This window comes from Strix uralensis, chromosome 2, assembly GCF_047716275.1.
Source record: "Strix uralensis isolate ZFMK-TIS-50842 chromosome 2, bStrUra1, whole genome shotgun sequence".
NCBI lineage: Eukaryota > Metazoa > Chordata > Aves > Strigiformes > Strigidae > Strix > Strix uralensis.
This window is the reverse complement of record NC_133973.1, coordinates 135646518-135659400: the sequence shown is the minus strand read 5'-3', so window position 1 is coordinate 135659400 and position 12883 is coordinate 135646518. Positions and strand designations below refer to the sequence as shown.

The window sequence follows — 12883 nt, the reverse complement described above, 5'->3', positions numbered from 1 at the left end:
GACTTTTTTTTTTTTTTTTTTTTTATGATTGTGTGGTTTGTATCTGTGCACAAAACACACCAAACAAGACAGAAGCTGATAAAGTGAGGTTTGACCTCCATAGTTAAAGTCTGTCATAAAAAAAATGGATTTCAAGCTGCTGTGTTGAGGTGAAAGGGAGAAGGGTACTGTAATGATAAGCGTGGCGTGAAAGTAGGTACAAAGGTTGAAATCAGAGAAGACTGCGGGAGGATAAACTTCGGTAGTCTAGTTGCTGTAAACAAAACCAGCAGCAACAACAGCAGTGTAAAGTTTTAAACTGAACTATGCATAACGTTATCCCAACCCCCTTGTGTGTATAGTCTCATTAGTCAAACTTCTGGAGGCAGAATGAAATCCCTGTACTGCCTCTTATGTTCTTTTAATCTCTTAAACTGAATGAAATAACCCAGCAACTGAGTAGCTTGGGTTTTTTGGTGTTTTGTTTCTTTATGGCACTGTAAGTGTGGTCTATATCAAGGACTAAGACCATCTGTGGTGTGATCCAGGTTAGTTGTGACCATAAAATGTAACTTATCCTCTGTTTGTTTCTATCTTACTTGAAAGTGGGTGTAAGACTCATCAAGTTTGTAGTGTTTTAGAAAGCACTGAGAGCCACAGATGGGAAAAATATAATTTAGAAGAAGTACTTTTTTTCCAGGTGTCAGCTGCTCAGATGATGACGAAAAGCCCCGCAAAAGACGGCGAACGAATTCTTCTAGTTCTTCCCCTGTTCTCCTGAAAGAAGTCCCGAAGGCAGTGACTCCTGTCACTAAAACTATCACAGTGCCTGTAAGTGGCAGCCCCAAGATGAGTAATATAATGCAGAGCATTGCCAACTCCTTACCACCACACATGTCGCCTGTGAAAATAACCTTCACTAAGCCCTCAACACAGACAACAAACACGACAACACAGAAGGTATGTGGGGGAAGCTGCCAAATGTTACTTTATTCTGGTTTTATCAATGAATAAGATGTGATGTTTGACTCTTCCTTTCTATGAACTGTCTAGCTGTTTTTTAAGGATTGCACTGGGGATAAGGTAATCCCTCTTTAAAGCGAACAAAGAGAAAACCAAACTCTTGTATGAATTTAGTTCACCTGTGTGTGAAAGGACCTGGATTGACAGCCGTGGAGACTGAAGCCCTCTTTTTATCCACAGAACAGGTACAGCACAGGCAGCGGGAGTGCAAGCTTCCCCCAGACTGCCCCACCAATGTGCCTCAACCCTGACCTGAAGGGACCACTTCTAGGGATGAGAGGGGATTCAGTCTCCATGCTCATTCAATTCTTGGCCTCTCTGGTGAGACTGCCAACAAGGTTGCCAGTTAGTACCATTTGTGGTGTTGGGTTTTGTGATATGGACACTAGTCCACTGAGAACTGGATCACATAGGCCACTGAACAGCCTTCAGATGGTAACAACTATTGGTCAAAGGTAATCTTTCTTATTTCTATTTTCCTTATTTATAATTATTCTTTGCAGTAGTAGAATTCCAGGAGAGGTGGCGTGGGCTTTCCTTTGCCAAGCCTTTTGTCTAGAGACTAGTTTTTTGGGGTCTATAAAGCTTATTCTTGGAGCTGATCAAAGGCTGGGGGGCTTTATTTTCCATTCAGTACCAGTGTGCCATTTCTCATTCTACATTAACAGTGTTGCAGTGGTCAAAATCAGTTGCATTATTTCAGCTGAGTGTGCCCAGCTTTCACCAGAATGCAGTGTGTGGAAAAGGTTTTCCGTGTTGAAGTTTTGTACTGGACTCAGATTTTTACGTGCCTGATCTATGGTGTGACTACTTTCCCATGCTTTAGGAAGCATTTCAGATGTGTCTACTTTTTTGTTCTTAAGATGTAAAAAAAGATTAATGGCTCAGACCAAGTCCATTCTTCGTACGGTTATTAATTAAGGCAGACTTGGGGGGTGGTGGTGGTCTGTGGAATTAATTTGGCCTTGATACCGACAGACTGATGGTAGGCTGGCCACTTAACAAGCATTTTTTTCCAACTGTGAGAGTGACTATTGAGCTCAAACCTTCACACGGTATTTGTTCTATTAGTCTTCTTAATTGTTTTATGACTCTTATTTGGATTAGCAGAGTTCCCATGTCCTGATTTTTGGAAACTTTAAAACCAAGGAAGATTAACTGAAGTAATGTGCAATGAAGAACTTGCTTTCTGGCCTTTTCCCACTTCAGAGCTCTTTGATGCTTTCATTTGATTCACTGTTCTTTAACAGTGTCTTTAATCAAGTTTCATCTCTGAATACATGTATAGAAATCCGTGAGTGAGCATAAACCATCAGCTAAAATGTCCTGCATTCAATGCAGTGAATCCACAGCTAGGATAGAGCTTAACCTACTGATCCTGTTGTTCTTGTTAGGGCTCATCTTCTGTGCAGGAAGAATTTTTTTGCCTTAAATGTCTATAGTGCTGTATTAAGTATGAGTGTTATATATCGTGGTAGTTAAAGATGAAGTGTATTAAATCTCCAAAAAGACGAGAGTGGACTATGGATAGGGTCTTTTCTGCAGTTGTGCCTCTGCTTGTTCTGACATGGCAGTTTTGGGGTGTGCTTTGCATAGTATTATTTGACTCTTACAACTCTTACAACGATAGGAAAATCATCACTTGTTTCATTAGGGAGCCATAGTAGTGTTTGCATCTGAACTTGTCACACTGCCCTCTTTTGCTGGATTTAGATATGCCAAAATACATAACTGGATCATTTTGGTGGGAGAAATCCCTTTTAGTAGTTTTAAATTAAATGTCAGACTTGTTAGACTCAAATTGGAAATGTACTATTTTAAACAAGTGCTGTTGGATATGAGTGAAGCTGTTGGATATGAATGAAATTCTTCGTTTCTGCATGCCAGCTTTCTGAATTGTTTTGACATTTTAGTAGGTTGGAGGAAGATTTGTCGTAACAACTAATAATGTCACAGCTCCCATTTCTGGATTCTCTTTCAATAAAGTCCTCTGACTAGGACACAGAAGGAGTCTAGCTAGTGAAGCTTCTGGCAGTTAATGCCTTTATTTCTTCAGGGACTAGGTTTTGATGTCTTTCAAAATAGAACTGACAGGACTAATTTCAGTGTATGTTAGGAATTAGTTTTTACTGTAACAATTAAAATCAGCAACAACAAAAAAGCAACTTCAAATCAGTCAGTGTTTCTGCTGTAAAAGATGCGATACAGTTTTGGTACCCATTGATGAGGTTACTTTGATCATTTCTGCATACGTGAGAAAATAGTATCTCAAAAATATAATTGTCGTGATTTGAGCTTTAATACTTCTAAATTTTACACAAAAAAAATCTGTTTTCTGGATATGCTTTGTACATGAAGATCACTAAACTTTGTTCTTCCATGTGAAATAGAATAGACACCCAAACCTGCTTAGTCACAGGACAGCAATCATTGTTGAACTATAATGCTTTACAAGCTTTTTTTTCCTTGTGTGATTAAATCAAGTGTTATTAAGTGATAATCTTGAACTGATGGTTTTATCCCTGTCTTTGAATTAAGAACAATGGTCTTCAGAAGTTGTGATTATGCCCAGATTCATCCTACATATCTGTATGTTGAGTCGCTGAACTTGGCCCGTTGCACTACAGATTATATAGGAAGTTTAATGTGAATAATCTGCCTTTTTTAGCTGCAAGTTGCCCCTTGACTGTATTCCTAAATTAGTTATCCTAGGTGGGATGGAGGTAGCCCTAAAATTCAAACCCTTGGGAAGTATTTCTAGTGTTAACTGACTATTTAAGAAACAGGATAAAACTCCAGAGGCACATCGTAGAATCTTTTCACCTGCAAGCCTCGTACCAGAATCACACTGTGTTGTGTTCAGATCGTCTGCATGGTTGTAACCTAAGAGCAATTTCAGAAGGGTATTTTGATTAAATCAAGGTTAGACAGAAGGCAAAAATAAGAGTGACACAGAGAAAACGTTCTCCCTGGAGAATGCAATGAAGTGGTAGAACAGCGGATGTGGAAACCTTGTCCTTCAGGCACTGGTCAGTTGTGGTCAGCCTGCTGTAGCTCATGGAGGTGGTAAGGTTTTGGTTTTCCTCAGATCAGGTTATTAACAGCTTAGCTAAGTAGTGGGGACCATAAAACGAAGCAGTGGGGCAAAAGGAAAGGCAGAGGCAGCCATGGTGGTGAAGTCTGATGCTTTTATTCTATCTATGTGGTTCTCTTTTTTTTTTTTTTTTTTTTTTAAGCAAATTATAAACTCTTAGTCTCTTACTGCTTGATCTGTCACTTAAGTCTGTTTCTGGCGCCATTATCATATTATTTCTTTTCTCTGTAAGACAAGGTTTCAGTAGTCCTTGGGTAGTGTAAGACTTCTGGTTTGAGCTGACCCAGGTTGTCTTTGCTCCTCTGTACCTTTTTTTTTCTATTTGCTTTTGTTACATCAAATCATTAATAAGTTTAAATTTTCAAGGTTTTAATAAATGAAATTTTTATTGGGACAATTGCATTATTAGAACAATTTCTTAATATTCTTGCATGGTAATCTGAAAAGATGTATTTCTGTGCTGTGTGTTTCTATTTTAACTATGTGTTTGTAAGTATAAGGAGGTACATATAAGCAGAATAAAAGGAATCTTTATGTAAACAGTCTCCATATTCAGTACTTAAGAAATGCGTAGTTTTCTAGGTCAGTTGCATAAGAACAGGCCTCTTCCAATGTTATAATGAATTCTATGTTTTTCTATGTCAGATCAGATTCACGGTGTTGTAATTGCAGCTCGCACTAGGGGTAATGTTTATTCTCTTTAGACAAATGGTTTTCAGACAGATAAGAAAGAATTTGTTGTTACTGAAAGCACTAATTAAAGCAGAAATTGTTTCAAACCTAAATCATTTTTTTCACTGATGAAATATTGATTGTTTACAGCATTGTGGATCAAAAAATTTTTCCCGTTACTGACTCGGCAACTGTTAATTGTTAAAGAGAAAAAAAATCATTATTCTCTCATGGCCATTTCTTGATGTATGTGCAAGGTTTGGGAGAATGGTATTTAAAACTTGCTGGAAATCCCTTTGGTTCCATTTAAAATGGGTTTCAGTCTTCCTGGCCCAGTTTAATGAAGCCAAGCAGTTCATTCCTGTCTGTTTGCCTTCAGATGTGAGATAATTCTACTTTAATTAGATAGCAGTTGTTTTCTTCAAAAAAACCCATTTAATTTTAAGGAAATGTTTATCACCACTTCTTCACACTAATTGAGATTTTTTTGTTGCCAGCAAATGCGATTATGACACTCTTAAATGGTCTTAATAAACATGTATCCCTAAAACTTTATAAATACACAGACAGATATATTACTGAAATGTTATGCTTTTAAATAAATGCAAAGAACAAATGAATTTCTTGTTGTTCTTTTTCTTCTTTCAGGTGATAATAGTAACCACCTCTCCAAGCTCAACTTTTGTACCCAACATCCTTTCAAAGTCCCACAACTATGCAGCAGTTACGAAACTTGTCCCAACATCAGTCATTGCCTCAACTACTCAAAAGCAACCGGTGGTTATAACTGCTTCTCAGTCTTCTTTGGTCAGTAGCAGCAGCAGCAGTAGCTGTTCCACTCCTTCCTGTACTGCAAATACTATTGCTGTGACTGCTGTGGTATCATCAACACCGTCAGTGGTTATGTCAACAGTAGCACAAGGTATGGCAATAACATTATATTTATAAAAGGTCTTTCACTGATCAATTGAACTGTCTTTTGAGAATAACATAGGAGAAATGCACTTTATGTTTACATGTGATGAGTAAAGCACAGGAGATGTGAAAGAAGTCTACTGATGAAACAAATGCAAGAGACTCCACAAAAGTTCTTGTTGAACTCTTTCCCTCTTTGCTTCAACAGTTAATGTGCAGATCCTCTCTTCAAAGAGAATGTGGTGAGATGGTGTGGCATAGATTTTTATTTTGAAAAGATTTTACTTGCAGCATTAAAACAGTATAGCCTCAAAATGACTGGCTTTAGGAACTCTGGTGCATGGAATATTGATGTTTCCAATATTTGAAGATGATTGCATGTTTTGTAAATCAGGCTTTAAGAGCAGCAAAGTTCACATCAAATAAATATAATTTATGCTTGGCATGCCTAGTCTTTAGAACATTTCATGTGATAACTAAACTTGATGACAGTTCTGAAAGGTAGAGAAGTGTTTACACTTCTTTTATCTGTGTATTTTATCAGCATATCACTTTTCAGATCCTTAAAAATTAAGACCTGAGTGGACCTGGATTAAAATTCCTAGGTTTCTGATTGCTAATTCCAGCTATGTATGCCAGCTTGACTGTTTCACCTCCACAGCCACTAGCTAACATTTGTAAGGGAAGCTGTGGATGAATGAAAGGGCTTCAGTGAGCAGTACTTGAAAAATACTGTGCCCAACAATGACAAGTGTCACATGGCAGTTTTTCCTGGTCCATATTTGTTTCATTTGTTCCATTCCACAAAAAGTTGGGCAACCAAATCAAGGCTGAGGAGGTGTTTTGCCTTCCATATTGCTTCTGTTAATCAGGTCTTGAACATACTAATCTACAGAGCACAAGGGCTTATAGCAGAATTTCATTTCGTTGGAACTGTGGATTTTTAGTTGGGTTTGATCATGGAAGAGGCTATAATTCTAAAATATATTAGGTGGAATATCTCTCCAACAGTTTGGTTTTTTTTTTTTTTTTTGCAAGACTGTTGGTGTCATTGCAGAAGATGCTGGTGAAATGTTTTGTGATGTAACTGATAATCACTCCAAAGAAAGTTAAATACGTGAATGAAAACAGCTGACCAAGGAAAGGGAGAAATCTTAGATGATGCAGTGAGAAAAGGGTTGCTTATTTAGATTGCTAGAATTGTAGTTTATTATGGTTTCTATCATTATCACTGCCATCTGTAAATGTAGAGAAGTAAGAGAAGAGATTTTCTTTCTGTTTTCTGCTACAACTGGGACTTGGTTAAAAACTGCCTTCCCAAGACATGGACATTATGTTTGTCTCTTTTGGTGCTTATGGATGTGCAATTTAGAATTTTAGATGAAGCCAAATTTTGCTTAGAATGTTGTGACAGCTATGTAAGGGAATGACAGAAATAAGTATTAAGATTTATCTGGGAACTTTGCCTTTCCATCTTACTGCAAACTTGTTTTAATCACTTTATTACTTGTAAGATCACCTATCAGCACAAAAAGTGTGCGTTCTACACTTTTCTAAATTACATACTGTTACTGCATTCATGCTTTTAAAATAACATTGTGCTCACTAACAGATACTCCCTTCTAATGTTGATGAGTTTGATATTTGTCATCCTCGTATCCCTAACTTTTTGTAGTAATGATTTTCACCATAAATATTTTGCTTGCTTGAAGCTTAAAGATAAGGCTTTGAAAATATTTGTGAATTACTTGTACTACAAAAGGTGCAGGAAGTAGACTGGGATTGTGGTCTTTCCATTAGCTGCTGTTCTGCTGCCACATTGAAAGTCTATATAAAGCTCCCTTGCTTCTGAATAGAGCACTTCTGCTATGTGAGAGCTTTGTTTATTCATGTATATCTATGCATTTTTCAGTAGTAAAGGCAGTTTAAATGCAAAAGTATTTAAGAAACTGTATTATTTTTCTTTCGTGTTGCACTGTTCAATCTTAAACCATTTACTCTTTCACAGGTGTGTCTACATCGGCAATTAAAGTTGCCTCTACCAGACTACCTTCCCCAAAAGGTTTGGTTGGGAATCCAACTCAGATCTTAGCACAGTTTCCCAAACAGCATCAGCAGTCACCCAAACAGCAGCTGCACCAAATACAACAGGCCCAACAACAACAGCAGCAACAACAGCAGCAGCAGCAACAACAGCAACAACAACAGCAGCAGCAGCAGCAACAGCAGCTGGTGCAGTCTTCTGTAGCTCAACAGCAGCCACAGCAATCTCAGTTGCCACCTGGCATCAAGCCCACCATTCAGATCAAACAGGAATCAGGTAGTTGGGAGTTAATCTTGGGTCATATTGGTGAGGTCTAACCACAACTGAAGAAAGGTAGGGCAGAATTCTGTCCCAAACTGTGCATGGGGAGATATAATTAAGGCATGATTACTTGAGTACAGGATTTGGCATTAAGCCTGGATATAAGTAGATGGTGAAGGATATCTTAATGTTTTCAGCTAACAATAATTGAAGAATTTGGTTCTGTCACTCTTCTTGTTTGGTTCAGGTATACAGACCATGCTTTAGGAATAAATGTTTTATCTTTAGAGATTGAAAGGTATGTAAATATCTTCAAAAGTGATTGGCAACCTGGAAGACACCAGTTTTCTGAAGATCCAAGAGCTGTTCAACTGTATCAACTGGAAAAAGAAGTTAATCCATGTTTTAATTCTTTTCTTGGGTCCAGAAATCAAAACCTACTTTTGAGGTACTTGTCAAAACAAATACAATTAGATCTGAGACTGGAAGTTGGACTGGATTCTTTTTGTAACATTGATTCATTCAGTTGACTTTGGGCAAGTTGTGTAATCTTTCTATGTTGGCTGTAGAATAGTTCCTATCTCCATAAGATGTAGTAAGAAGTAATGCTTGCAAAGTTATCTAATTACAAAGGAGAAAGTGCTATAAAAGTGCAAAGTATTTTTATGTCCATATTTTATATTAATCATGTCAGTAAAAATATTATTTTATATTTATACTATTTAGATCAAAGTAAAATAGACCATAGAATGAAAAAGTAAACAGCCCTACTCCTGTCCTTTGATAAACTTCCTTTTGGATTATAGGACCATTGTCCTTGAAAAACTATCCACTAATGAAGACAGATAAGAGGCCTCCATCCTCCAGTCACTGAACAATATTTGACCAATAAGAGCTTCACTCCTTGCCTTCTACCATGGGTTTAGGCTCAATGTTCTTTTTAGTTAAAGTGTCTTTGGAAATACTGTCTGATACCTAATCTTTCTGGAAGATGTGAATCAGTTTTCACAGAGACTTTGCTTTTTATTCAGTTTTGTGTCTGGATGATACAAAGGCTTCAGTTTGTCTTTCCTAACTTCATTATTTAAGTACGGAGCTTACTTGCTCCATACTGCTTTTGCAGTGAATGTAGAAAGAAGAAAACATCTCTGGAGGATGTTTCACATCCCAAATGGACCAAATTGTTCACCTAAAAATAATTTGTGTACAAATATATAAATGCTTATGTTTAGATGGGATTAATTCAGTCTGGGTGTTTCATGGCATTTGACCAAGACAATGCAATTCATTTACCTCTCCATGGAACAGACCATAAGATGCAGGTGTCCTGGATATACTTTTGAACAGATGAATCTCCTGGTTTGCAGGTGAGGAGTGAATCTTGCAGAGGTCCCATTCCCCTACACAAATCAAGAGAGAGGGAGCAGAGTCCTTGCTGTACTAAGGTGTCCTCATCCTTTGTTCTTGCTGGTTCTGCTCAGAACTTGTTTCAGCCCAATTCCTTTGTGACTTCAAGATAACCAATAAATCAGGAGGAGAGAGGGCAGTTTACTTAAAGCAGCCTTCCCTAGTCAGTGTCACAGTTGTTTCCTTACACTCACTAATAATTTGTGGAGACAGCTTTTTTTAATTTATTCAGAGGGATGAAATTCAACTAGGCTAATTAAGACACATTAGAATCTACAGACTAAATTGATGAAGAACTACTTCACTTTTAGATGGTTCATTGTATATGAGCCAATTCAGTATTGGTTGTAACCTGTTGGCTCCTGGGAAATGTTCTATTTTTTGAATCATGGACCAGAAAAGGTTAAAAATCACTACAACAAATTAGTGATGGAATGCAATCCCATGCCTCAGTGGGAGTGTCTAGGAATTGAAACAGGCACATGAAAGGCAAAGATGATGACTGTCTTGTTATTTGCAAAACAAAACAAACAAAAAAAACCAAGCAAAAAAACCAACCTAAACAAACAAAAAAATTCTTTTCAGGATCAAGAATATATGGGCTCAGAATAGAAGCCTTGTGAGGCTACTTGCCCACTAGGGCTTGGTCTGAGAAAGCATTTCAGAAAGTAACTTTTCGTGCCTGTATTTTAACAGTGACCTTTCTCCTTTCCTAGGTGTTAAAATAATCACTCAACAGGTGCAGCCCAGTAAAATCCTTCCCAAACCAGTTACAGCGACCTTGCCCAGCAGTAGCAATTCACCTATTATGGTGGTTAGCAGTAATGGGACTATCATGACAACTAAACTGGTCACTACTCCCACTGGTAAGTTATGGCTCTGAGAAGGGAAGGGAGGGTAAACCCAGACTTACAGGTGATCAAACATGGTTTATTAGGGTAAAAAAAAAAAAAAAAGCACTTCTCTCTTGTGAACAGTGAGCACAACAGCACATTCACAATCCTGTTGATAATTATTTTAGATTAGGATTTTTGCATTGAGTGCTCTTTTATTCCTCTTACAATCTCTTTGCATTGGTACACAAAAATATGATCGTTCCTTCCCCACTGGGTTTATTCTAAAGGAAGTTTTCTTGTAACCTATACAGATACTTTGCACTTCTGTAGCACCTTGTATTAGACAGTTTACATTAATTTAACTTTTTAGGTACCTCAAGCAGATATGTCAGCATCATTCCTGTTTTACATATATGGACTTTAAAGGACAGGTGACTTGCTCATAGTCCTGGAATGAATTTATAAAAAGGCCAGTAAATTGAATTCTAAACTCCCAGTGTTTTTCTGGGGATCTAATTGTATTTGTGTTTTCTTATTGATTAAAGATCAGAAATAATGCAGGCTGTTCAGATTGTAAACTTGTATGAGGAAAACTTGAAAGGCAGATTTATCCTAGTTTTCAGAAAGCTCTTAACTTGCTTCCTGAATTTTTAGCATGGGTTGGGAATTGTAGCATTAACCATTAGTTAATAATATTTTTTTAACTGTTGAAGTACTTAATGTTTTTGTTACGTACATTAAAAAAATCTAGCAGTTTTGCAGTTCATTTAATTGGTAAAACCTATATTGTGCTCTCCTGGATTTGAACACATGGCATTCTTGTTATAACAAACTGTTTTGCTCTGATCTTTGGCGATTAAGGGCTGTAGTGCGCTATCTGCAGCAGTACAAGCATAGTGGAATTACAATGTTCATGTAGCTGTTGACTTGTATTATTATTTTGAGCAAGTTTCTTTTGTGGACTCAGTTCTGTTTCCATTCTGAGGAGCTGGTCTGAAAAATCAGCAGCATTTATACCACATCGGGAGGTTTCTTTTGTACTGCTAAATGCTAAATCCATAAAATTGTATCATCATTGTAAATTACATTTTTCTCTTAGAGTGATATTTAGACCGCTCATTGGTGGTGTTCTTTATAAACAGTTTATCGTACAGGAGAAGGGAGGGTATAGGTGTCTTCAGAAAAGGATGAGATTAGTTCTGCTAGTGTCACCAGATGCCTAAACTCTTGGGCATCTAAGGGACCGAGCGGCAAACATACAGGCAAAATCTAAACACTACTGAAAATTAAAATCTTAGGTACAAGGACGTGAATTAAAATATAGCAGTCATGGATCATTTGGTAAAATACTTCAGAAGAACCTTATGGTAATTTAATGTTGGTATATACTTGAGTATTCCTCTGTGGGTTTAAAAAGTACTAGAAGAATAGTTAAGGGTGGTAATAAATTGCACTGTGAGGTCTCTTTGAATAAAATCCAATGCTTTTTTTCTAAACTAACTTATTTTTCCACAAATACTAGTAGAGGATCGTGTTCTAACAGTGAGCTTTTCTTGTTCTCTCTTCAAAACAGGAACTCAAGCAACGTATACGCGGCCAACGGTTAGCCCCTCTATAGGGGCTCGGATGGCTGGAACTCCAGGGGCTGCTACTTATGTGAAAACTACAAGTGGTAGCATCATTACTGTAGTACCAAAATCACTGGCTACGCTGGGAGGGAAGATTATCAGCAGTAATATTGTTTCTGGTAGGCATATGAGTACTTTAATATTGAGACTAATTTCAAAAGTAACTTTAGACTTGCTCTAATTGTTCAGGGCTTTTCTGTGGGTTATATGCTCAAATGATTATTAGGACCTTTATTGGAGAAGTTAATTCAGAAGAAAAATGGCTGAGGATGAAGAAGTAAATAATGGGTAGAAGTTTACAGAGGTAAAGTGTTCTTAAGGATTGCAGTAGTTCTTGTGTTTAAGAAGGAAATATCTAATGTGAGGGAAGCCTGGGAGGAAAAGAGAAATGTGGGGAAGGAGAACTACTATATCGTCCTCTGTTAGAGGGCAGAAAGATCAGAAAACTGTATTAGCCCCAGTTGAAAGCATTTTATAATCTGGATGCTGCCCTTTTCTATTCCATCACACGCCCAGAGAACCAGAATAAAGTGAACTGCGTATGTTAAATTCAGCTGTGAAGTCTTCACCTTATCTTCTTTTGTCAGTGTCAGCCTGTCTTTCCCTTACGCTGTGTTCCAACCTAAGTTTTAACTCCCAACATCATGCAAACCCTGCTGCTTATCTTTGTTAGTCTGTTGACCAGCCTTGATGCCAGTATAGCCTGGTCTCTTTAGGATCAGAACCAAGCATGCTCACACCAGTCACAATTTCTTAGTATCTTTTCTGGACTTTAACAGTGCTAATGCAGGGAAGGTCTGCTCATTTCCTATGTAGGTGCATGTGTACAGCAAGATCTGCTGGGTCTGTTTATCCTAGTCTAGTAATATCTTTAAATTACTCGGAGGTCCTGCTGTTGATGCTCAGCAAAGACCTGACATGGTACCAGCCAGCTCCTGTCACTGGCAGGTGCTGCACAAGCAATCCAGTAAACCCACCCTGGGGTGTAGTCTGGTAGAGGTACCTCAGTTTTTCAGATCCTGAT

General features: G+C 37.7%; 1 protein-coding gene across 18 annotated transcripts in view; it reads left to right on the top strand.

Annotated features, from left to right (window-relative positions):
- Positions 1–12883, top strand: part of EMSY (EMSY transcriptional repressor, BRCA2 interacting) — a 52672-nt gene that overhangs the window by 12181 nt on the left and 27608 nt on the right. For 17 of the 18 annotated variants that reach the window (XM_074860486.1, XM_074860484.1, XM_074860478.1 and 14 more), the window contains 5 exons: positions 680–939; positions 5417–5690; positions 7692–8003; positions 10112–10261; positions 11805–11978. In XM_074860486.1, coding sequence (XP_074716587.1) covers positions 680–939; positions 5417–5690; positions 7692–8003; positions 10112–10261; positions 11805–11978 — 1170 coding nt within the window. The remainder of the gene's footprint in view (positions 1–679; positions 940–5416; positions 5691–7691; positions 8004–10111; positions 10262–11804; positions 11979–12883) is intronic. The other variant, XM_074860477.1, reaches the window with a different exon arrangement.